Genomic DNA, 24,226 nt, shown 5'->3' on the forward strand with positions numbered 1-24,226 from the left:
TGTATTAATGTAGGCAGTAATGATGTACAGTTGTATTAAGGACCGTTATGGGTAATTACAGCATCTTGCCTTCACAGTCCATGATCCCACGAAGACCCTCGAGTGATTAATCACGTTCCCAATTTCATTAATCCACCTCTGTGTCGAGATCGCGTGGATTCGCACCTGAGCCTTTGGCTCTCCTCAATTCTTCCTTCCCTTCCTCTTCTTGCACTCCTTTCTCATCTTCCTTGCAACGCATGTACGTCGGGCTGCAGCATCGGTGGGCTTCTGGGCTCTGGGGCGTGAAATGGTTGTTCCCAGGCGCTTCAAGATAGGACGCTTGCTAATGTGCTTCTTGCGTAGTTCAATCCAATGGTTGAAGACTTCGTGGTCCTCCATGGACTCAAGAATCCCGGTACCGTCGGTGAATTGTTCAAGGGAGATCTCCACTGTCTTCTTTATGATCAAATTGAACCAATGGAGAACCTTTTTGTCAGGGTTCCATTGGAACTCAATCGTTGTTGAGGTGCCGAGAGGGGGACTTGGCCAGCGAGAACGCGAGAACGGAAGGTCGTCGGCTTCAGAATCTTCCTCGTAAGCTTTGTAACGACACCGTGTAGCCCACCAGTCGAAGTTGGCGTTTTTAAGTGTCTCGTACACAGCGTGTGCCAGTTTGACTTGTGTGAGATTCTCCAATGAGGGATCGAGCTGACTTATATTGATCCATGAAGAGCAGCTTTTAATCAAGTTGGCCATGCTCTCGGCTGGCTCATATCGACGAAGTAGATTTGCCCAGGAATCTAGCTTGTCTCGAGCGCAGATTGCCTTCAGCTCGTCTTTCGGCGAATCGGACACGATGTTTGAGAGGAACGGCAGTCCCATAAAACCTCTCTGAGTAATAGCCATGTTGTCAGGTATATCGATACCCTGAACGACGATTTGCTTGGAGAAGATACTGTGGCTCTTGTCGTCGTCATTGCCGTGGGACTGTTCTTTGCGCACATATCTCGGCGCTGAGCTAAACAACAAGTCGCATGTGTAGTCCATCTTGATGATTGAAGCGTCTGAAAGGAAATTGACGATGACAAAGTGTGTCAGGTGATGCTGGAGGCAAGATATTCAAGCAATGCAGTCAAACTGCGCGCCGTAAGATAGAGTGGTATGAGTGTTTAAGGCAGTGGGAAGATGATTGAGGATGGACAATGCCAATTTGGAAGAAGACCAGAAGAAACAGTGCAGACGAAGGGATTATATAGGGTCAGCAGCAAGAACCTTTCCCGTCTTGACACCCTTCCAACCCGGTACGTCTTGTTCTCACCAACATCGTGAACAGATCATGTAAATCAGTCCATCCGGGCACCTTTTTCGCTTTCGGAGATAGGTTTTGAAGATTTGAACCGGGAGTGAAAAATAGCCCGACAGGCCTGAGGTAACTGAGAGTGTCAAGAATGAAGCCGCAAGGTTGTAAGATACCAAAATGTATTTGCCTCGTTCCGTCCGACACGTCAAGCTTATTCATATGGGCACTGTATTGGTTGAGTTTGACCGTTTGAAGATACGTAGACTATGGCGATTTCCAAGTAGATACGGAAGCTGACTGGATTTAAGGTGTACACACAAACACATGCCGGCATAGTTCCAAAACACAACAAGTAGCAGGCGGATTTTGTCAATTCTATTACTTGAAAGTCTGCATATCTATACCTAGCTTGCATCCGTGGACATTTAATTTAAGAAACTGTACACGATGTGGAAACACATCAAACGGAGTATTGGCATAAGAACTCATTACCAAGATGATGGTAAGGGTCCCGTCCCTCGACCCCCTAACACCGGTAGCGGAGATGGGTACCTGCAGCCGCCGTCCCCAAGTGGACTAGCCTGGAGCCAGGAAGGTGGCTTTTGGGAATCCAGGTGCCTTATTCCAACCCCAAAGATTCTTTCCACCAACATCTAACTTCTGCCAAACCATGGGCCCTGACTTACTTACTCATGAAAACAATTCTTATGTCAACCTTGAGGTCTTTGCATACAAGTCTTTCGTTTAGCAAAGGATCACTGCTACACAGCCCTCTCGCCCGGCGCCATACACAGCGACACCCCCAGCCTAAGTTCTCATCGACGACCATGCCGAGACGTACCAGAGCAAGTCTGCGAGCTGAGATCAAGGACAAAGCGGAATCTTTGCATATACCAGCTAGCAATGAAACTATTCCACCAAATGCCTCGGAGTCAATCCCAACCCTGCTCTTCGAGGATCACTCCAAGTGGGAGAGCTACCTGGAGAACTCGTACCAAAATGCACTGGGCGTTTGGCTCAAAATCTCCAAAAAGAACGCCGAAAAGCCAACAGTCACGTATGATCAAGCCCTCGATGCGGCGCTCTGCTTCGGCTGGATCGACGGGCAACGCAAAGCCTTCGACGAGCAGCACTTTATCCAGAGGTTTACCCCACGACGGAAGAATAGTCTCTGGTCAAAGAGGAACGTTGACAAAGTTGTGGCTCTGACACAAGCAGAACGCATGAGACCAGCTGGACAGGCTGAGGTTAACGCCGCCAAGGCCGATGGGCGATGGGATCGAGCCTACTCTTCTGCAAGCACGATGGAAGTGCCTTTAGACTTTGCCGAGGCATTGCGCCGAAACGAAGAGGCAAATAAGTTCTTTGATGCTTTGAATAAGACGCAGCGGTATGCCTTCTTGTGGCGGATCGAGACGACGAAACGTCCAGAAACGAGGAAACGAAAGATAGACCAGTTTGTCGATCTTTTAGCTGAGCACAAGACAGTTTGAGAGAAGTTCTAGACCTTGATGCAATGACGGAGATGGAAAAGTTTGTGCATATATCAAATGAGAAAGCCAGAACTTGACACGATTGCCAGTAATGGATCTTCCCTGTGATGAACGAAATGTCTGCAATGCGAGCTTCATGTTGCAACTTGCTCCTCTTCCCATGCGTCTTTTACTCCATTGGCTACCTACATCAGGAAGCAAGCGCCCTTCTTTCAAGCTTTCTGAGCTTCCACCGGCCCAACGTCGCGATAGTGGAACTATGTAAATGGTCTCAACTAAGCTCTCTGTCTTATTCAATTGGAACTTAGGTAAACGTCCAGTCATCTATGTTCTGCTGATTAAGGGGTTCACGCCATCGTCCCCATTTGTTCTTTTCAACATTGTGTACAAATAGATTCGAAGGACTTGACCAAGCCTGAAGTTTGAGCAGGCAATGGCCATGAAAAGAGATTTGAGGAATGGGCCAAAGATCCGGTTCAAGAGCTCCCTTAATTTGATGTAGGACAAATGGATGTGCTTCAGAGAAAATGCATAGTGTCTGGTTAGGGTAGCACAGTGTTACTGCACGCTCCGATTAGGCGGTTGAATTGGACAGGGCATCAAACTACAAGCTTAATTTGACTCACTCGCGCCCTTCGCTCTGCATTTCTACAAGTTGACATCTTGACTGCCGTCTCGAATGACTGCATATGATCTAGTCTGGCCCGAAATGTTGGCAACCCGCAGCACATTGGGAAATGGACTCGTGGAAATCTGCAACTGCCTGTTGCTCCCACTTGCGCCCTTCAATCTCATGGTGCTGTTGAGGCCAATTTTCTCCACGCTAGGCAGCAGCCGTCAGCACCGTCATCCCAGGGGTTTGCGCATTTCCCCGATGCGGACTCCCTCCATGAAAGTAAGCATTCTACACCGTCAAATCATCGCAGCCAATAGAAACTTGGAGATGGGCTTGGCTTCCTTTCTTTCTCACCTCATCGTCGAGTCACCTCTACTGCTACATCTCCACTACTTGACGCCATTCAGATCGTATATCAATAGCAATCACGTTCAACTCCCCAGGGCTACTGTGTGTAAGGTAGACAACGTCAATAAGCCAGACTTCAATCTGTTGACTCAATCTGGACTCTGTTTGCCCGATTTCACCTCCTCCATATGGATTAAATGATGAGCTCTCATATCCACTATGGATGACCTACTCCCTCAAAGATTCGTTCGAATCGCCCGACAGCTCTCGGTAACTCCGGCTGAGCTTATCGAGCCTGTTCTCGCCGACCTCCCATATCATCGTATCCTCGACCTTCTAGGAACTCAGTATGGAGCCAATTCTCCTTACGGCACATCCCTTCAGTCAGCTCTCAGTAACAGCAAAGCATGGGCGGTACTCCGCAATCAAGACCTTGATCACTTGGCGAAATCCTGGATAGCTCTAAACAGACTCTCCTTGTTGTCAGAGGGACAGCTCGTTATGGCGACGAAGCCGAACTCCGAATTCAGGCCTCTACACGCCAAGGATTCATCCTCTATGGTGCCGATGGTCTGGCCACCCCTCACGGTTATTCTTGGGGATGATCTGGTGCGCGCCTTCTCCAGGATGATACTTCACAAGGAAAAGTTTTGGGATCGTGGCACCAAGCTTCACGCCGTCATACAGTATTTGTCCAACCCCAAAGATTCAACAGTCTTCCAACATCCACGGACCGTTGCGGGGTTTCGCGCCAAAGGCTGGAAACCTGAAGATTGTGTCGAAATCATTCCACGTCTTGTGGAGGCACAGAAACTTCTCAATGACGAAAAGACATCAGAGCTCCACCGCCTGGCCGATCTTTACGAGCAGTTCCCAATGTACCTGAAGACGCCCTTGGCACCTCAGACCCCACGGAAGAATATCACTCATGTTCCTCGGCAACTACGGCTGTATGCTCGGAGATCGGGACGCACACTATGGTCATTTCGATACGCTCACCCGATACTAGTACCCTATGACTGGTGTCTCCAGCTCTTTGATGCTGTCAATGAAGAGCTGGACTACTCTTTGGACCTGCAGAAGACGAGAGACGGCATCCAAAGCATTCGCACACTCGGAGATACCCTCCCGCGCTTGAGTTCGACCAAAGGGCAGAAGCTTCAAGAGTACAAGAACGCCATGCCTAGTACTCCAGCGGAGCTAGAGTGGCTTGAGTCTTTTATGCGTGTCGTTGAACAAATGGAATGTCGTTTTCCCGAACTAGCTTCAAGTTTCAAGGAGAGTGCTGCACATCATTTCCCCGAGCGGAAAATTACCAGTCCTCCTGTAATGGCCAAAGATCCCCCGAGTGTTCTTCTAGAACCGTCCGACTTTCAACATTTCATTGCAAATTCACGAGTTCACAACGTCGCAAATCAATTACGATATGATTTTGACCTGTCGAAAAAGGCCGCAAAAGATGAAACAGAGCTGCCCAGCCTTCTCGCTCTTTACATACCCGCGTCATATGTTCGGGAAGTTTCATCCCACCTTTGGCCTAGCCTGGATATAAGTATGAGAGAACTACTATTCGAGCAAATGGTTGAGGCCATCAAGACGAGACTCTCCGATACGCCTTCGATGGCCGCTAACGATGATCCGCCTGAACGGTTGCACCGGCTCATGCCAATGAGCAGTCGCAAACGAAGTTGCTACGTCTGCCGTATGGTTCTCGATAAACCGCATGCACAGCTGGGATCGATGTGCATTCCTTGTGGAGAGTTCAACCTCGCGGAGAGAGCTTTGTCGTTACCCCAGAACATGTCACTCAAGGATAAGACCGCCGTCGTCACTGGCGGGCGTGTCAATCTCGGCTTCCACACCGCCCTGCGGCTGCTTCGTTGTGGCGCTGCTGTCATCGTATCATCACGTTATCCCGAAGACGCCCTCTCACGATACCGACAGGAGGGAGATTTTGGCGAGTGGGCTCAGAGATTGAGGATAATTGGGGCGGACTTCCGAGCAGCAGCTGATGCTTTCGCTCTGGTTCAAAGCATCAAGGAAATCTTACAGCAAGAAGGATGGAAGCTTGACTATCTGATCAACAACGCCGCCCAGACTCTTACAGATCCCCTTGAAAAAGAGGAACGTGCCATTGAACATGAGCGGTTCCTGCTTGAAAAGCTGTCAGACGATGAAAAAGATGTGGTCGTACGCCAAGGCTACTCACCACGAGTACGAGGTGGTGCCAACCGTCTTCCTGGCGGTGTAGCAGGAAAAGTTTCTGACAGTATTGCTGGGCCATCAGCTCCCAACAACACGTCCCTTTCTGACTCAATGTCTAAGCTACAAATATCTAGTACCGAGACACCAGCCCCATCATCTTGGGTTCAGTCGCTCTCGGAGATCCCTTACGAGGATGTCATCACTGCACACAGCGTCAACACTTTTGTGCCTCTGATTTTGATCCGGGAGCTGCTACCTTCGATGCAAAAAGGGGGTCACATCGTCAACGTCTCGTCGAGAGAAGGGATTTTCGAGTCAGCTCACCGTAGCCCTGCCAAGCATGGCAAGCACGTCCATACCAACATGTCGAAGGCTGGCCTGAATATGATTACCGAGACGGAGGCGCCGACGGCTTGGAAGCTAGGTGTGGCCATGAACACTGTCGATCCGGGCTACATGAGCGCCGCTCCAGAATTTGAACAGGCTTATGGCGGCGAGCGACCCATTGGCTGGGAGGATGGTGCCGCCCGCGTTCTATGGCCCATAGCCCGAGAGGGCAGGGAGGGGATGTATTCTTCTCCCCCTATTTGGGGACGATTTTTGAAGCATTATGGCGGAGTGAGAGTTGATACTCGGCTAGGCCGTGGGTGATGTATTTATTCTCAAACCGCCTCGCCATAGGAAGTTCTCTACTATTGCGGTGGACACACATCATGGTTTCGGAGAGTGCATTCAATATACCTTAGTAGATTGTGTTCATGGATCAACCTCTACTGGTCTCTCGGATGGCCATTAATACTATCTTGATATTGAGCGACAGGAGCGTTAATTGAGATGAGGTAAGTATCTATCGATTAACACGATTGAACCCAGAATAACCTCCCACATCGGCTTTTCGAATGATAACCGAAGCTAGTTTACAAAGCCCATGGTCCGCATAAGCCAGTGTTTGGATCTGGGACTTGTTTTGGCCCCTTGACGCAAGTGACATCCTTCCTGCCCCAGCAAGTAGCACCCTTGAACTGTTCCCACGGGACGAATGTGGTTGTGAACTTCTTCCCAACGTTGTTCCACGCACGCCAAACCCTCAAGTCTCCACGGTAGAGCTGTGTTCCCGCAGGACAGGACTTGTCTCCCTGCACTACAGAAGGACTACCTTCAGCCCATCCAGCACAGTCGGGACCCAAAATGAGGCTCACTCCCTTCGATGCAACAGCGAGGGCATCGACGGGATCTTTGGCGCAGACTGAGGTATCACAGCCAACTTGAAGACAGTCTGAGCTCCCAGAGTCGTCGCGGTAGGCACCACGAGGGCTGAGCCCGGTGACATCAATCGCGGTGGCAGAGCATAGCTGGACCAGAGCCAGACAGGCCCAGAGGTTTCTGAAGTGATATTAGCAAGGTTTCTCTTGAACCTATATGCATCATGTGTGCTTGATCGTCGAGGGCAACGTACGCTTTCGTGAAAAGCAACATCTCGATCTTGGTCTGTGAACTACAAGTTGTTCAATGGAGAAGCTCGGCCAAGTGATCGATGGGTTGAATGGGAGGACTAGACAACTGGCCACAGGCTAAGAAGTCCGGTCACAGCATAGCTCTATTATATGTATAATCTTTTGCCAGTCTTAGTTGGCTGGTTCCCTTCGTGTCGGCTCCGTCTCCGTGAGTTTCCTCTCCCACCCGCTTCCGCCTCTTCTTCGCAGCCATGGTCCGCCTCATTGTCGCATAGCAGCGCTCATTTCCGAGAGATGTTCGGGCTCTCTGCAACGGAGAGGCCAATCCCGGTAAGACAAAGTTTTCGACCATCAGGGTGCAGAGATACCGGGCATCAAACCAACAATACTGTTAATCTGGATCTACCTACGAGAAATCAGCTCATGCTTGGGCCGATAGCAGGGCGAAATGCCCATAACAAGCTTTTTTGATTTTTCAATCTTGTCTTGGCAACATTTCTGGTTGATGGTTGACAGAAGCACAGACTTGAAAGAAGCGTAAAAACGCTTGGCCCCATCAGCGATCTGCTCTTAATACCGCGATCAACCCAGCGAAGATTGAGAAGGTTAGCGAAACATGCGGTAAGCGAAGGGGCGAGAGAAATGCCTTTTTCTGCCCAGATGTGTGATCAACTTAGTCACGAAGTGATTCGTCGTTATATTCCAAAAAGAGCGCGAGCACCTGGATAGTTTCAACATTCCACTTTCTGCTGTAGATACAGCCTAGCAGGGAGGAATATGACGATGTTCCTGAGACTGACAATAGTGAAAGCTCATGTTCCCGGTACCTCGAAGTGCCATCACACTAGAACAAAGAGGTTGACTCCAAGATACAGAAGTATGAAAGAGTCGACCTGCGCCAGTCGTAAATAAGACCATCTCTCGAAAATGTTTGCCAGTAATGGAACGCTTCAATAGCACACATTCTCTCTAATAGAGATGCAAGCAAGCTTGACGAGCAATCTCTTGGTCAATGTCTGTACTACAGTCCAGATAAACTTTTCAAAGCAGCCCCCATCCTTGTTGTAACTCCCGCACCCAGCACTCTGCCTTATTGCCGATCAGATACCGAGATTAGCAGAGTCAAAGTGATAAATCACATCTAATCAGATTTCGATCAAAGTTTCGGCAACCTCCGTAGAAGAGACAATCGTGAAGTCTCGTCAATCACTGCAGACCTCATTTCCACAATTCGCCTCATTTAGGTTTTCGCGACGAAAATGTCGCGGACGACCTGAGGATGTATCCCACATGCGCTACTTGTTGTCACCCTAGAATCCCGTGTTTACTTCCTGCCCATCACGAAGACGCCTGTTGAGGAATGTATAAGACTTCGTCAGCCACCAGCAGCCTTCAATCCAGCTGGTACTTGCAGGTAGAGCTCCTTCGCAACCGGTCACGTTCCTTCAGTCTTCATACGTCGTCTTTCTTGCAATGCGCCTCTCAATTGTAGCCGTCTGGCTATCCTCAGCCACGGCCCTAGCCGCCGCCGCTGTGGACTGGAAGACTGTCAAGTGCCAAGGCACCGTCGTCGATGCAAAGGCTTTGCCTGACAAGCGATGGGCGGCGGCCGGCGCCACCGAGGCTCTCTGAGGTGCTCAAGGCCTGGAAGGAGTACGACTCTGGCCCGAACGAGGTCAAGTTCGAGTTCAGTCAGTTCGCGTCGTGGTACCTCGGCGGCCCGGAGATGTGGCGATGCACGCAGCTGCTTGACGTGCCTTGCTCAACTTCGTTGACGTGCGAGGATACCAAGTACCCTGCTGGTCATCTGATTCTCAACTCCTTCTCCAAGATGCACCAAGTAAGTTCTATATTCCATTGAGAGACATTACATGCCGTAGGCATATGAATAGTGACTAACAGCTGGTTTAGTTCCACCGCCGTTACTTCGAGGCTCTTGACCAGGCACAGATGGACATTCAGTCCGAGATGGGTCTTTTTGCCGAGAAGTTCTCTGTTCCTCTTGCGGAGAGCGACTCATCCGCAAGAATGCAAAGAATCATGCTCAACGTCATCTACGGAGTCGTTGGTATTGCGCAAGCTTACACTAACAACATCTGTTAGTCACCCTCAGAAGCACCCTCTACCGTTTTCAAAGCTAACGACTCGAAAAGTTGTGTACTCTACGCTGTTCCAGAGTTTTCTCACCCAGACAATGCGATCTCAAATCACCACAACCAGCAGTTACACGATCTTCACCAGTTGGGCCATCGGAAAGGATTTCCTGCTTCCGTAAGTCTCAACCTCCATACATGGTTGCTCACGAAGATTTGGAGCACTGACACCTGCGAACAGAGGTGCTTCACCCAAGCCCGCTTACGGAACATTGTCTGCCATGATGGGCGATGTGTTTGACAGCTGGAAGGCGGCCGAGGTCGAGTACCTCAAGAGAATCTTCACCCCAAGAGATGACGCCACGATTAAGTTCTTGACAGCCGCGCTGGACAATGGCCTGATGTCTGCCACCCCCGACGACATTGACTTCAGGGAGATGTCCAAGGTGATCAAGAAGCTCTTCTACCCCAACCTCATGCTGGCCGCCTGGGAGACTGTCCCCTCGGCTCGGAGACCCTTTGTCCTGTATGTTGCCCATTTCCGAACGTCCCTCGACGAAACGTCACTAATACGTAGGACCAGCCAAACCGGTCTCCCCTGCAAGATGGGCAAGACTGAGAGAGACGATTCCCTTTGGCCATTCTTGCCTGCCGACTCGCACGAGAGAGCTGCTGCCTGCTACAACGGCGCTCTGTTTTACCTGCTCGACATCAGGAACGAGGGGGTCGAGTTAAGCATTGGTCACCCCTCCATCAGGCCCAGTGAGAACAACCCCTTCTCCGCTCTCTTCGGTACGGACACCATGGATGGCAAGCAGTGGGGTGGTGTCACAAAGGAAGACATCGTCGCCGCTGTGTATGGAGGCTGGGTCGAGGGCGGCCGGATGAACAACAACTTCAACATGAATTACACCAACATCCAGCCCAGCGAGGGATCTAGCTTGTGGTTTGGAAATGGCATTCGCGTGCCTGGCTACGTCAAGATGCCGCTCTGCAACAACATTTACACCATTGTTGGCAATGTGGAGTTTGGCAAGCCAGAGACCAACCCTTCCTGGCCTTGTGCTAGTCTTCCCGTCATTAAGCCTTCTAGATAATCACGTTTGGCTTTGTATAGTTTTAGGCAATTTGGCTTAATATGTGGAAAGCTCCAAGAACTGTTATGAGGATGATGATCCAGCTCAACTTCTGCACTTGACTACCTGAAGTATCAATGCCATGATATTGCATGTTGCTATACATGCAAACCTGATTCCAAATCGCGCTGGTAATGTAAGTCTAACATGGACTTGCACTGTACTACAGTGTTCAGTCTCTAGATGTAGCTCTACTCCGTTCAATATCTCGCTACGAAAATTGAAGAGAACCCTTCCCAACAGCAACACTGAAATGCGCCATCGTGACATCCTGTCTTGCCCACATTCGCTGCATATTTTGGTATACTAAGAGCTTCAGCTGGCCGAATATGAGTTAGTCTGTTCTGTTGGTAATCTCCTACAAGCGACACGATGAAAGACCTGTTGGTTGGTCCTCAAAGCTATCCCCGCCACTCCACTGCCTCTTTGAGCACTGCTTATGCAGTCATACGGCGACTTACGCAAATAGGAAGGTCGTGAAGCACTTCAGCGGCGTTCTTGGGCCATTCGTTCTTCCTTCCATCCAACGAACTTGGGTCTAGACCTTGTGCTCGTGGATATTGTATTTCGACCGCAGTTTATAAGACCGGTGAGAACGGCTATGAAGTCCCAATTTCTATCAGCTTGTGCACGACCAAGACCCTGTATCATCTTCACCGTTGCTCAGGTGTTAGACATCCAGCAAGCCGAGAGATACACTCATCGGATAGCTCGAGGAGCCTCCATTATCTCACCATGTCAGAACTATCGGTCTCGCGGTCGATCCCTGTCGCCGAACTCCAGAACCCCACTGTATTTCTCAGTCAAAGACTTCAAGAAGCATCTCTTTCAGACTCGGATGTGGGCGAATACGACACCGAATCATCCGGCGAAGACACTGCGCCCCAGGAAGTCTTCAACCCCAGCCAGTGCCTCTTTTGCAATGAGCTCAGCACAGAATTCGCAGAAAGCATGCTGCACATGCAGAAGCGCCATGGTCTCTCTATACCGAATCCCGAAAGTCTGATAGTAGACCTGGAGACGTTGGTCAAATACTGTCATCTCGTCATGGTCGAGTACAAGGAGTGTCTCTACTGCGGTTCCGTCAGGAACACCGCCCAGGCCGTTCGGCAGCACATGACAGGCAAGTCACATTGTCGGATCGAAATTGGTAAACCAGACTCAGAGTTTAGAGACTTTTATGATCTCGGCTTTAGTTGTGGCAGAGACAGCGAGGACAATTTCGGATGCCGGCGTTTCGCCGACTCGGACGAAGACAGCAGAGAGTTGGCATCTGGAAAGGTCGTATCGCATCGAAATGGGAAGAAAGCTAAAAATCACCGGAAGCCTACTCAAGGCCAGAGGGAAGCCAGCGACTCACTGCTGGTTGGTAAAGGTTCACCAAGAGAAGACAAATCGACAGCCTTGACAGCAAGTGGTAATAGCAAAAAGGATCTAGCGGCAGCAGCAGACAAGCGGGACAGAATTCTTGAGAAGCGATTAGCCACGCTTCGCGTAGCCGATCGACAGGTCTTGTCGCACTTGCCACTCCCGCAACAGAGGGCTCTGGTAGCCAAGGCGAAGAAACAGCAAGAGACTTGGAACAGCGAGCAGATGGCGCAGAAGATTAAGATTCAAATGAAGGCCAGATGAGGGCCTGCCTACAATATGTATCAACCGATTTCACCCTATTCGATAACGTTGCTATTGCTTGTATCATGGCTGGAGTATAGGAGACCATTACTCCCGCACGGGAAACAGTGCTGGATCGGAGCGGAAGCCCGGACTCGGCATAAGTGGGGCACAAAGCCGTTGCTGGCCGGCCGATGTTCAGGGCCAACTCTGAATATGTCTTCAAAGCCATCCACAATGAGTTTCAAGAGCTGTTTTTGTGTCAAAATGATGAATTGACGTACATAGATACGCATAGGTTCAAAAAGCAAAAGAAATGTGACAAGAGTGGGATTCGAACCCACGCCAATTACTTGACTAGCACCTGAAGCTAGCGCCTTAGACCGCTCGGCCATCTTGCCTTGAATCTCCTGGCGGGCTTGCAAACTAAGAAGCGAGGCCTTCGTCCGCAGCCCCTCGCAAGTGCGCCCGTCGACGCGCGCGACATCCACCTTTTGCAGGTCCAGTCGCCGACTTGAAGATTCTCTAGTTGAGGTCATCGGGGAGGAAAGAGACTGGACTTCTCCTTACTTCTCATCGCTCAGCTATCTTGCCTTGGTCTTCCTGGAAGACAGGAGTGAAGTATCATTCCTGAAGTGCAGATACTGAGTATAGATATGAGAACTACTTATCTAGAATGTTGCGTTTACTTCTCAGCATCCGTTCAGGAATGCATAAACACTCGAATCTTCGATTCCAATGTATAAGTACTCGTCCCTACTGTCTCCATTCAAGTCCCCAAAGGTCACCATATTCGAGGTTGACCAATTTGGTAAATAACTTACTCCGGAAGCGATTGATCCCGGGTTCCACCACACCAAGGGAGCGACTGCAGCCCAGTTCTGGCTCTGCGGGCCGCGGTTATACCACGCATTCAGCCCGCCTGTAGCACTATCAACGGCGATGTAATCATCACGGCCGTCACCGTTCAAGTCGGCAAAACGAATGTTCTCACGGCTGGTGCCGACTCCACTAGCGATCACGCCCCAGTTCCACCATCCCCAGCCGCCTGTTTCGCGACGCCCTTGGTTGATGTATAGGGTAGCCGCGCCATTGTCGGCGAGGTGGATGAAGTCCGCTTTGCCATCGCCATTCATATCAGCAAAGCGCACACCTGTACATCAAAAGTAAGGTCAGTTTAACACTTCAAACACCAAGTTTAACCAGAGAAAAGGCAGTGAATCAAATCAACTAGTGACTTACCTTGGCCGTCTCCAATGCCCGTGGCAATCTCTTCGCCGGCGCCTGGACCCCAGATAACTTTGACTTGGCCATCAGAGGCGAAGCCCCTATTCCACCACACCGTCGCAGATCCAGAATCCTTGACCCAGATAAACTCGGAACGACCATCACCATCAATATCAGCAAAGTGAACCTGGTGTCCCTGTGCCCCGCCACCACTTGCAATAACGCCAATAGACTGCCACTGAACCTTACCAGCATTTGGACCCTCGTCGGGAGCTTTGCCAATGTTCCAGTACATGTAAACCTCGCCGTTCTCACTGACGTGGAGATAGTCGTCCCGCCCGTCGCCGTCAATGTCCGCCATGAAGACACCAGTGACGTTATTCTCGAGGGCCGCGCTTCCGAGCCCACCGCCAGACGCGATTGTGCCCTGAGGGATCCAGGTGGGCACCGTCCCGCACACGACACCGCCACCGCCGTTGTCCGGAGGCTGACCCGCAACAGGATCCTCAATCCAGCCGTTCTCGAATGCCCGCTGCACGCCGTTCCACCAGTTAGTGGCCATGATAATGTAGCCTAGGTCGTTGGGGTGCAGCCCGTCGATTAGATCCGCCGTGCTGACAGCTTCGTCCATGCGAATAAGTAGCACCTTCTTGCCATCGTCCGCGCGGGCGTTTATAGCATTCTCAATGCCGTCATTAAAGGCGTTGGTACGAGCTTGCATGCTTGTGGAGGTGGATGGTATGATGCGGGCCACGAGCACGGTTGCATCAGGACATTTGGCGATAATCATGTCAACCAAGCTCATCAGGCGGTTGACAGCTCCTGCTGCACCGGCATCGCTGCCCATGTCGTTGGTGCCCGCATGCAACAGAACAACGTTAGGCCGCTGTGGGAGAACGCGCTCTGCGTACCCGGAAATCTCGTCGATTATGGCGCCGTTGTGGCCCTCGTGGTCGGCATCTTCGGCATCGCCTGACCGAACGGAACCGATCATGTCAACAACGTTGTGAACCTCAGTGGCGAGGTTGTAGAAGTAGCCGCGGTACCCGGCATCGCTGCTGCTACCGAAGCCGTTGGTAATCGAGTCTCCTAAAGGTAAGACACGCAGGTCTGGTCGCTCAGGTTCAGGCTCGGGCTCAGGGTCAGAGGGAGGATTGCATCCGTTGTTGGGAGGTAGGTTGCCAGGCGAGCCCTCGTCGATGTCTTTGTCAAACTCAATCAGGAGAAGAGGATTGGTGCAAATGACTTGACCGTTAGCGAGCTTGCTACATTGCCAGTCGACGAGTTTCCCCAAATTGTCCGCAAACTGATGGCCGATCCCGAAACTTGCACTTCCGAAATTATGGTTCTCCAGAATATTGCGATGATCCGACGTAGGGAACCCGTTCCAACTGACCAAATCAGCAAGCTGCCATTCCTTTTTGTGATTCTCCAACTCGTCATCCGCAGCATTCGCGAATCGGAAGGCATGTGTTGAGGGCCCGTCTTTATGGTAAACAATCTATCAATACACGTTAGGCGATGAGCTACCACGGGTTCAGAGTTACTGTCATACCTTGGGATGGACTTCATTGTGCCATCGCACCTCGTTCGCATTTTTGCAGTCGTAACCGCCATGTGCCGAGGCACATACTATTTTTTGTACGGTGCTGTCATCTGGAACCAAGACAATAATATGCTCCCAGTCATGGCGGTGCCCAGTACCGGGTCCGACAGCATAGTCCTTCTCAAAGTAGTAGTCGTACATGTAGGCACACCAGCCGTTGTTACATCGCTGCCGTGAGCTACAGCCAATCTGGTCAGCATTAAACAGTCGAGTGAATGATTGTCGAGGAGCTGACTTACTAAACGTTGGAGTTGTCAAGATCGGCCTCGTCACGACAGCCTTGCCACTCGCCACTGCCTTCGTATAACCCCTCAGAAACACGCTTGTCGCAGCCGATAGCAGGCACATTGTAGCAACCATTCCCATCAAAGTCTTAAAGGGAGGTTAGCAGTTGGAGAACAAGTAGTTACTAGCGCTATTGTAAGAAGCTGTCTTACCAAGAGCTGGCTGGTGGCGAAGATCGTTTTCCGTAGCCCATTTTGGAAGCTTCGTAGGGGGTTCAGCAGTTTGTCTCAGCGTAAGAGCACGAGAGGGCGAGACAAGTGCTGCTCCAAGGAGCCAGAAAGCGGCTTTGGCTAGAGCACGTTGCCCTTTTCGCGATGACATGGATAACGACATAAATGCGAAGAACAGCGTCCTTTGCCGAGAATCTAACAGTTTGCTTTTGGGCGATTACGTTAAATGGAGTAACCAGCAACGGGGACACAATTTATATATTTCACTTCTTACAACCTATATATAGAGACTTCGATAGACAGGCAGCTTGTTGCGAGGTGGAAGACTTCACATCTTTGCTGAGCCTTCGTTGTCAATTCCGAAATATGGGCTATCAAGAGCAGTTGCCTAAGAGAGCGTAGCAGAACATGGTTGAAGTGAGATATTAGGTCATTCGTTAGTTTGTCTTGGCTAATCAATATCCTAGCTAGAATGAATGCTCTGCGATATCTTCTGCTTTTGTTTTCCATAAATGCCAAATTACTTATGGCATTCAGAGCCGATAAGGCCCTGATCTCCTCGCAGCCAGAGCCAGTCATGGGCCAGAACCAGGACTGCTGCATCCATTGTCAAGCACGAAGAGTGGGTCAAAAGAATCATGAGGTGTCTGGAGTGGGCTGAGGATCGAAGATATCTGCTTCCATGGAATATAGCGTCTAAATTAAATGCATCTTGATTTTGCTTGCCTCATCTGGACGACGCTGGCTCACCTGAACATGCACATCGGCTTACATGATTTGCCAAGCCAGCAAGCGAGCGAAGTTAAAATTCATATCTGACATAAGAACATCCCCTGTAGAGAAGACTATGCTTGAGGTTGCCGATGCGGAGGTAATTCACCGCCGCAAGGCAGCGAGGTTGTGTGTCGAGCCCTTGCGCGCCTTCGTCTTTCTAACTATTATTCTACTTGTATCCTGACATCTGGTGGAGCCAGGCCGTGGGCGATACTTACCTGCGGCTATCCCACCAAGCCGATCATCACTACCAACCCTGTCAACGAGAGGCCCAAGACGGCCAAGACGGCCAAGACGGCCGCATGCAAGGTCTGCTCCATCGTGGGGCGCAACGACATGGACTGCGCCGGCTTGCCCAGCTGTACCCCCGGGCCCACCGCCATCGAGGAACCTGAGCCCGAGCCGACGCCCTCGGGCGAAATATGCTTCGCGAGTTGGGTAGGTGTCTGTATAGAAGGCAACAACGACTTTGGCTACGTCGCCTTCAAGCACGATGATCTCTGCGGCCGGGACTCGGTCCGTGTCGACGAAATCAACACTGAGGGTGCGTGCGACCTGGCCCGGAACAAGGTCTCGTTTATGCTGTGCGGAGTGGAGGCGTATTTTGAAGACTCCGGGCCGTATTGGGAAACACTCGGGTGCGGGATGCAGCTTGTGGTGGACGACAAGAGGTATCCTGCTGTGAAGGTTGGCTCCAGTGAAGCCCCGTGTTTTGGCACTTGTACGGCGGGAGCCGCATTCGGGTCTGCCATGGGAGTTTTGAAGTTCCCGAATGTGCCCATCTGCGAGTGAAGTTAAGTCTTGCTGATGATGATATTTTCCCTCATATCATCGTCATGTGTGAAGGGAGAATGCCTCCCGATGCAACTATTATGTCGATCGAGACCATCATCCGGCTTGCATGGGCCTCATGTCGGGCAAACAACTAGCTTTGATTAACACATTTCGAGTATAGTCTTACAACAGACTCTATGTCCATATACCCCATGCTCAACTCTAAGGCTGACTCCTCCCATTATTACCATCCGCCAGATTCTCCGTGCTCCGCCCGGCCTTGACCTCCTCTCTCCAAACCGACCTCTCCTGCTCAGCAACACCAGGCCCCTTGTACACACTTCCATACAACCCAGAAGCCCAGCTCGCGCCATCCTTGGCCTTCTGACTCTTGCTGTCCTTGAACTTTCGACGATACCATTTTCCGTAGGCCAGCAGGTAGTACAGCCTAAAGCACAAGAGCGCAAACTTGTCGTGCTCCAAGTCTTCGGGGTAGTCTGCGCCCATGTCGACAGCGGCAGCAATACCAGACATGATGGCGACCTCATGCGCGTTGACCAGAGTCCATGAGCCTGCGAAACGGACGCGCTTCTTAGCTTGGAGGAACATCATCCACGGCACGACAAAGGTGTAGTGCTTCCACGTGTGGCAAAGCTGATGCCACCAGTCGGCGCGGATAATCTTGTCCTTGTCAATCTCACTGTCGGTCCAGTGCTTGCGGTCGCGGTCCTTGTTCAGGTAGATGGTCTGGAAGACATGCTGCTCGAAGGGAACCTTGTCGGGGAACTGGGACTGATAGTTGGTGGTGTCAAAGCACATCTCCAGCTTGGAGAGGTCGTCGTCGTACATGCGGATGTAGTACATGGGTCTGAAGTTGTCCTTGGCGAACGCAAGGCGGGATGACTCGTCAACCTCGCCCTTCTTGCCGAGTGTCTTTACGGCCTTCTTCTCATCGTAAAAGTTCTCATAGTACTTCTTCATATAGTCGGCATCGTTGTGAGTGATTGTGATATCGTCGGAGAAGGTAGCCGAGCCGAGCACCTTGCGCTCGCGCCATGATGAGGTCTTGCCCAGAATCTTCTTAGCGGTGTCGGCAAGGACACACATGACGATCTCGTCGTAGTGTTCCTCTGACTCTATTGCATCTGGGTCGCCGCCAACGGGGTTATGTCCGTCTTCCACAGGGGTACGGGGCTTGGTCTTGACGAGGACGCCACGCTTGTTGCGGTGGACAACCTCGGTGAGCTCCGTCGACAAGCGAACAGTCACGCCTCGAGACTCAAGATCCTTCTTCCAGGTGGTATAGAAATCGGTAAAGTTGGGGAAGACGACCATGGGCGGCTGATTGGAGGCGACGCTATTCGGGTCGGCGGGGTACCACATTCCGTACGTTGGCGAAGTACAAAGACGTTCCAGCATGATGGCGGGCACCTCTGGCGTCGCGTTACCAGTACCAAGGAAGAGAGCAGTCATGGGCAATCCCACGACATTGGTAAACTCGTCCGAGAATCGGAATAGCTTAAAGACAATCTTCAACGGCAGTAATGCGAAGAAGACTTCGAACCACCTCATGATCTTCAGCATGAAGGCCAGTCTGCGAACTTCGGCCTGGTGCTTCTCGATGAACTCGGTCGGGAAGACGTTGGTCCAGAACTTATCGTCCTTACCGAAGGAGACTTGAAGCTTGACGGGATCCGCGTGGTAGCCTTGGCGGGCGAACATGGTCAACGTGTGGTGGAAGATGTAGCTGCCGCCCTGTACACCCTGGTTGAACCAGCTCGCGCCGTGGCGCTCCTTGTTAATAGGCATCGAAAAGGCCTGTCCTCCGCAGTAATCGACCGAGTCGATAAGGGTCACATCGAACTTGTCCGGGTGGTTCGAGAGATGGTACGCCGTCGACATGCTGCAACGTGTGAGTCTCTCGCTGTGCAAATGCCAATCGTCTTTCTCAATTATCTAACTTACCCAGCAGCACCGGCGCCGACAACGAGAACCCTCTTTCGCCCATCCTTGCCTGTATTTCCGTTTTGCGACATGGTTTTGGAGCCGTTCTGCTCAAGGTCACGATTGGGATCTTGAGATGCCATCAATGTCAAAGGAGATATTCGTTATCCCACCACATCAAAAAAGCCATCCCAGCTGGTATGCGGACGCGTGCGGGTCAAATATGGGACGAGAAATGTGTAGCTATGGCGTCTATGACGCTGTGACATTGAGTTTAATGAGGTCACCACCCGCAAAGCGCCTCTTTGTTGTTCACCTGCGCCCACTGCGCCCAGGGGAGCAACTAGCGATCGATCCGGGGGATCCACCCCCAAGAAGATCCTAAAGATCGGGACTAGGGTGTCACGGTGCTTAAATCGTTAGCGGATGCGCTGGACGAAGCCTGTCACACCTCGTGCGCTCACATGTAAACATGAGCGTGTCACTCTTTTTCACCTTCATCACGATGAGAGAGCTTTGAGCTACTCAAGGGTGAAGTTCTAGACCACGTCGAAAGTTCGGGGCTTAAGACGAAATGTTCTTCACATGAACAGCCGTACCATGAACTTGTCGAATCTCTCGTCCAGACTAACACAATGCAGAAATCACCCCACTATAGCTTTTGTTAACACTCAAGTGAAGGTGTTCGTTCAAGAGGCAGTGAAATGCTTAGATACGTGTATGAATTCCCGATCCTGGCTGTCAATTCAATCTGCTTATCTTGCCCAAGTTCACAGCATTACACGATATGTCTCAACTCACTCTCGCCATTCAATCTTACCGTTCACTCTCACCGCTCACTCTCATCACCCATTCAGCAGAGCCTCTCATCAAAGCTTAGCAGCCTTCTGCAACTGCCTCACAAACCGCCCGTCATCCCTATCCCACCAAGGCCAAAACGGAACACTTTCCCGATCAACTGTCCCCGTAAACTCGGGCTTCCTCCTCTCCAAGAAACTCTTCACCCCCTCAACATTATCCTCCGTCCCAGCAAGCTGCACGAACACCCTCGAATCCAACACGTGCGCCCCCTCAGGGGATGCCGGACAATATACCATCATGTCCCTCATCAGCTTTCCACTCACCAACGACGTATTCTCCGCCAGATCCTCCGCCAACCTCACCGCATACTCTACCGTCTCTACCGGCGAGGGCAAAAACTTTGAAAACAGCCCGCTGACAAGCGGATCCGTGACGGGGTACATGTCCCCCGTCGCCACGACGTGGTTGGCGCGCGAAAGGCCTATGAGGCGCGGGAGGAAGAAGGCGCTGCAGGATTCGAGGACGAGGCCGCGCCGGGAGAAGGGGAAACCGCACCGCGCGCCTTCGTAGGCTACCCGGATCGTGGCCGGGAGAATCATGGTCAGACCGACGCCCGCGGCTGGGCCGTTGACGGCGGCGATGGTGGGTTTTTTGCAGTTTGAGATTGCCAGCGCTACACGTCCGCCCCTGTGTGAAGAGTGAAGTATGCATCAGTCCGAATTTCGCGTTAAGCATTCTGTGGGATCACTGTTCCTCTGGTTTTGAAGTCAGGCAAGTCTCACCAATCTCTGAAATCCCTCATTGATTCCTCCGTCTCCTTGAGGGCCACCATACCCATAAACCCAACATCCAGGTCCGCGCCTCCAGAGAACGCCTTGCCTGCTCCCGTGATGATAACCGCGCGAACCCGCGGGTCCTCGCTGACGGTGTTGAAGATCACCTCGAGGCCGGTGAACATATCTCCCTTCATGGCGTTGTACTTTTTGGGCCGGTTGAGGGTGATCATGATAACCTTTGTGACGGATGGGGAGCTCGCTGGGACATGGGAGACGAGTAGGCCATCGTAGTTGAACGAGGCATACGACTCGGGCAATTCGTTTGAGGAGGCTGCCATTGTTTTTGTGAATCTGTTCTATGTGTGCTTATGATTTGCTATGAAAGATGAAATTGCCGTGGACGATGGAACGCAAACATCCACTGCCGCTAATTCCAGTTATTCTACTTATATGTCTCCCGTCTGCAGTTCGCGGGGGGAGCCTCGGCATATTCATCACTGCATGTAAGTAATCACTAATCGACAAAACATCAACTTGGCCGAAGCATCCTGCGAAATGCCTGTCGACCCCGCGTTCAACCCGTCGACTCCAACTTTGAGTCCCGGCAACTGAGTTCTGGAGTGACATTGACCACACTTGTGTGCGACGCCTCGGCCGGCACTTTTGTTTGCTAGTACATCTGATAGAAAAGATGATAATACACTTAAGATGACGGCCTGGCGTTACCGCCGGTTCATGGGATCTAGGTCTCATGAGTCTGTCTGCTCTTATTAACGCCAGCTTTCCTAAGTTGGCAAGTCTAGATAGGTAGGAAAAGACTTAATAGAGGCTGATGGTTATTCATCGCCTACCGAGTCTTGGCTCGGGACGATGTCATTACCCACAGTCACGAAGTAAAGAATGATCGGTGGCCGCTCAATTATATGGAAAGCAGAAGCGATGACAACCAACCGCTTAGCAAAGAATACAATGGGATGCCGTTCAAGAGTATGAGCTCTCATCGTTTCTTCATGCCGTCAAGGGCCAAACATAGCTTCCCATACCTGTCATGGTCAGTAAGCTGCTGAGCACCGCTTCAACTTGGCTACAATCATACGTTCCGTGGGATGTAAGTCACGAGCGTCGTATTCCCTGGTCCTGAAGGAACCAGAAGCAGCTCGATGGCGTGTTTCACGGAATTCCCTCTATTCTCGATTGAAGACTGCTAATATAAGACATGCGAGCAAGTCTCTGGACTTCCAAGCCGGCGCTTGGCAGGAGAGCAGATCCCGCCAAGTATCACCCTCAGATGTTGACATCAAGCCTGGACGCCATGCCCTGGGATCAAGCCCGTTTGGTTCTTCAAAGATCCTCAAACACGGGCTCCTCCTTCTCAGCAGATAATCTCTCGGCAATAGCGTTCAGCCACGCTCCCAGCCTCACGCCCGCCTTCCCAATCACCTCATCGACGACTTCCCAGTTCTCATCAAAGTACCCCTCGCTGAGGTCATTCGACTTCAACCAAGCCAGGCCCTTCTTCAGAACGTGCGAACAGACGTACGCATTCGACTCCGTGGCCCAGCCCAACGCACACGAACCCGTCTTGAGATCAATGCACTGCCCGGCCGTTGCGTTGACACCCGCCTGCTCTTGGCGTTGATAGAGGTCGGCTGCCCATGATGCGGCGGCAACCTTCTCTTGCGGAATGCTCAGGTGCGGCGGCAGACCGCGGATGCGGTGCGGGATCTGCGAATCCCAGACGGAGTGCAGGCTCATGGGGCCGTTGCAGACGCCGTGGTTGGGCTGGCGGCGCCAGCAGACGGGGCGGATGTCGTTGCCGCCGCGGAGGAGACCTGTGGCGTGCAGGGGCTGATGGATATCGCCCAGGAAGTGTATTACAAACATTGTCGCGTTCTTGCGGTCAATGTGGGGGAGGCTCGTATCGAGGATTTGAGATGTCTGGCCCGAGCAGGTCAGTCATGATGATTCTTGCGATGCAAGCGTGGTTCTTACGTAGTTTGTGATGGCGGAGATGATGCAGCCGCTGGATGGGCAGTCTTGAGGGTACTTCATGCCGCACATGCTAGGGGGGTCATCGCGGGGATCTGGCAAGTTGTGAGCAGGCATTTCAATCTTTTGGCCGTGGCTATGGCATGGCCAAGGGATAGGATGCGTACTGATGTAGTGATACTTGCTTGCCCAGCCCATATGGCCTCTGAGCGTATCGGCCCAAGTCGCAGCATCGGAGAAGTCATAGTTGCGATCGTTGGCGAGCAGGTCTCCGTAGATGGCGGCGGCTTCATCAGTCAAGTATTTCTCGGCGAGGTATCCGACGGTACGGTGACCGACATTGCCCCAAGAAACGACCGGTCTGGCGGCCGCGGCCAGGAGAATAGTAGAGAGACGCATCTTCAGTTATGTTGAAGATGTATGTGTAAGAGCGTTGTCGGTTCTTTAGCAACCTGCGACGCAAACGCGGAGCTTGGAGCTCTTATCAGATATCGCCGGTCCCCCTCCAGCCAGTGACCTGTGCGACAGGCTAACCCGTTGCATCGCACTATTGGGCTGTCACCTCTGAAGTGGCTGGCTGCCGTCTGATGTGGCACGTCGAGACACGGCGGCAGCAGCTCTCGGAGACTTCCGCAGTTGAACGGCCATTTGGTGCTTTTGATTGGAGAGGGACACAGCAGGGCTGAGACGCAGGTCCAGAATCGGGACAGGAGCTCTCTGTTCACGACTCAGCTTGAGGGGAGCTATACTGGCGAGGTGTGAACACTGGACAGCTGAGAGCTTTGCCAACAGATTGGCGTGCCAGTCGTGCCAGCCTGGTGCCAGACTCTGCCGGTTGGCCTGTGTGCGGACTGAATCCGTTGAGTATTGGATGAAGATGGCGTCTCGATCGGCGAGCTGAGGATATTTGGGAAACGATTGTCAGGGTGAATGAGCCGGCAAACGGAGTGCCCAACTGCGTACCGAAGCAGCTGTCCCGGCCGAGCTCGGATCTCCATTGACGGCCCGGGGGGCATTCTGGCACAGTACGCAGTATGCAGATGCTTGACTCAAACGATACCATTTGCCGAGGATGTAATCTGTAGCTGTTCCTATCTTGCCTTGCCTGCTACAACTGAGCCTCGAAGTGTTGGCCAACATTTGGTGGTAGCTGTTAGATCATTCAGCAACTGCTCAAGATGCGCAATCAATGTCTCACAGCTTCGGCCACAAACCAATGAGCCGTCTCGAAACTTAGCACAACGTCTGCCTCCGAGTGGTCATTGAGATCCCCCGTGGGGTGGCACTGGTGGACGATTGGCGCCATCAGCCGCTGGTGGACTGTGGAGGGCGAGACAAGCTCCTAGACCCAGGATTCCCAGAGAGTCAAGACTGGAGCGCTGACATTGCCGAGGCGGGCTTGGCTCAGCTTCAGCTGTTGGAGGGTGGCGCATTGATGCCCTCCATTACCAGACTCCCAAGTGCCTGCGTCCTGGCACGTAGGAATGCCCGGGACATGGCAGGGGTTCCTCACATCAACATGGCTCCCGGCACCTCAGGCCGATGGTGTGCTGTGTGTGAAGCTGCGAGGAACCAGTTCCTACTCGGTCCAGGATGAAGACGGCATCAACGGATAATCCACAGCGAGTGAGTGAATCAAGCT

The 24,226-nt window shown here is 51.8% G+C and overlaps 11 protein-coding genes across 11 annotated transcripts; 5 read left to right on the top strand and 6 right to left on the bottom strand.

Annotated features, from left to right (window-relative positions):
* Positions 1 to 183: 183 nt before the first annotated feature.
* Positions 184 to 1,029, bottom strand: HER10_EVM0008556 (uncharacterized protein; the record flags this gene model as incomplete). Its single annotated transcript, XM_035478073.1, has 1 exon — positions 184 to 1,029. One exon carries the CDS (start codon positions 1,027 to 1,029, stop codon positions 184 to 186), a length of 846 nt encoding a protein of 281 aa, XP_035337454.1.
* Positions 1,030 to 1,939: 910 nt separating this feature from the next.
* HER10_EVM0011133 (uncharacterized protein) lies at positions 1,940 to 2,775 on the top strand (the record flags this gene model as incomplete). Its single annotated transcript, XM_035480571.1, has 1 exon — positions 1,940 to 2,775. Exon 1 carries the CDS (start codon positions 1,975 to 1,977, stop codon positions 2,773 to 2,775), a length of 801 nt encoding a protein of 266 aa, XP_035337685.1. The 5' UTR covers positions 1,940 to 1,974.
* Positions 2,776 to 3,958: 1,183 nt separating this feature from the next.
* On the top strand, positions 3,959 to 6,595 carry HER10_EVM0008953 (uncharacterized protein; the record flags this gene model as incomplete). The annotated part of the gene is made up of 2 exons (XM_035478458.1): positions 3,959 to 4,237; positions 4,286 to 6,595. The coding sequence occupies 2 exons, from the start codon at positions 3,959 to 3,961 to the stop codon at positions 6,593 to 6,595; spliced, it is 2,589 nt and encodes an 862-aa protein (XP_035337495.1).
* A 266-nt stretch (positions 6,596 to 6,861) lies between these two features.
* HER10_EVM0010990 (uncharacterized protein) lies at positions 6,862 to 7,420 on the bottom strand (the record flags this gene model as incomplete). Its single annotated transcript, XM_035480433.1, has 2 exons — positions 6,862 to 7,327; positions 7,401 to 7,420. The coding sequence occupies 2 exons, from the start codon at positions 7,418 to 7,420 to the stop codon at positions 6,862 to 6,864; spliced, it is 486 nt and encodes a 161-aa protein (XP_035337671.1).
* A 1,451-nt stretch (positions 7,421 to 8,871) lies between these two features.
* Positions 8,872 to 10,588, top strand: HER10_EVM0003275 (uncharacterized protein; the record flags this gene model as incomplete). The annotated part of the gene is made up of 6 exons (XM_035472957.1): positions 8,872 to 9,000; positions 9,032 to 9,238; positions 9,310 to 9,496; positions 9,552 to 9,669; positions 9,733 to 10,017; positions 10,075 to 10,588. 6 exons carry the CDS (start codon positions 8,872 to 8,874, stop codon positions 10,586 to 10,588), a joined length of 1,440 nt encoding a protein of 479 aa, XP_035337040.1.
* Positions 10,589 to 11,362: 774 nt separating this feature from the next.
* HER10_EVM0010951 (TRI15) lies at positions 11,363 to 12,259 on the top strand (the record flags this gene model as incomplete). Its single annotated transcript, XM_035480395.1, has 1 exon — positions 11,363 to 12,259. The coding sequence occupies one exon, from the start codon at positions 11,363 to 11,365 to the stop codon at positions 12,257 to 12,259; it is 897 nt and encodes a 298-aa protein (XP_035337670.1).
* A 671-nt stretch (positions 12,260 to 12,930) lies between these two features.
* On the bottom strand, positions 12,931 to 15,677 carry HER10_EVM0004216 (uncharacterized protein; the record flags this gene model as incomplete). Its single annotated transcript, XM_035473868.1, has 5 exons — positions 12,931 to 13,391; positions 13,481 to 14,966; positions 15,021 to 15,249; positions 15,311 to 15,443; positions 15,509 to 15,677. The coding sequence occupies 5 exons, from the start codon at positions 15,675 to 15,677 to the stop codon at positions 12,931 to 12,933; spliced, it is 2,478 nt and encodes an 825-aa protein (XP_035337107.1).
* A 696-nt stretch (positions 15,678 to 16,373) lies between these two features.
* On the top strand, positions 16,374 to 17,092 carry HER10_EVM0000682 ((Trans)glycosidase; the record flags this gene model as incomplete). The annotated part of the gene is made up of 2 exons (XM_035470452.1): positions 16,374 to 16,397; positions 16,538 to 17,092. The coding sequence occupies 2 exons, from the start codon at positions 16,374 to 16,376 to the stop codon at positions 17,090 to 17,092; spliced, it is 579 nt and encodes a 192-aa protein (XP_035336831.1).
* A 122-nt stretch (positions 17,093 to 17,214) lies between these two features.
* Positions 17,215 to 19,186, bottom strand: HER10_EVM0002522 (FAD dependent oxidoreductase). The gene is made up of 2 exons (XM_035472228.1): positions 19,040 to 19,186; positions 17,215 to 18,977 (listed from the first exon to the last, which is right to left on the bottom strand). The coding sequence occupies exons 1-2, from the start codon at positions 19,159 to 19,161 to the stop codon at positions 17,297 to 17,299; spliced, it is 1,803 nt and encodes a 600-aa protein (XP_035336979.1). The 5' UTR covers positions 19,162 to 19,186; the 3' UTR covers positions 17,215 to 17,296.
* Positions 19,187 to 19,786: 600 nt separating this feature from the next.
* Positions 19,787 to 20,933, bottom strand: HER10_EVM0001230 (uncharacterized protein; the record flags this gene model as incomplete). The annotated part of the gene is made up of 2 exons (XM_035470985.1): positions 19,787 to 20,506; positions 20,602 to 20,933. The coding sequence occupies 2 exons, from the start codon at positions 20,931 to 20,933 to the stop codon at positions 19,888 to 19,890; spliced, it is 951 nt and encodes a 316-aa protein (XP_035336876.1). The 3' UTR covers positions 19,787 to 19,887.
* A 397-nt stretch (positions 20,934 to 21,330) lies between these two features.
* HER10_EVM0002942 (S1/P1 Nuclease) lies at positions 21,331 to 23,631 on the bottom strand. Its single transcript, XM_035472633.1, has 3 exons — positions 22,752 to 23,631; positions 22,588 to 22,679; positions 21,331 to 22,533 (listed from the first exon to the last, which is right to left on the bottom strand). Exons 1-3 carry the CDS (start codon positions 22,981 to 22,983, stop codon positions 21,937 to 21,939), a joined length of 921 nt encoding a protein of 306 aa, XP_035337010.1. The 5' UTR covers positions 22,984 to 23,631; the 3' UTR covers positions 21,331 to 21,936.
* Positions 23,632 to 24,226: the final 595 nt, after the last annotated feature.

Source organism: Colletotrichum scovillei (assembly GCF_011075155.1).
Source record: "Colletotrichum scovillei strain TJNH1 chromosome Unknown Contig00002, whole genome shotgun sequence".
Lineage (NCBI taxonomy): Eukaryota > Fungi > Ascomycota > Sordariomycetes > Glomerellales > Glomerellaceae > Colletotrichum > Colletotrichum scovillei.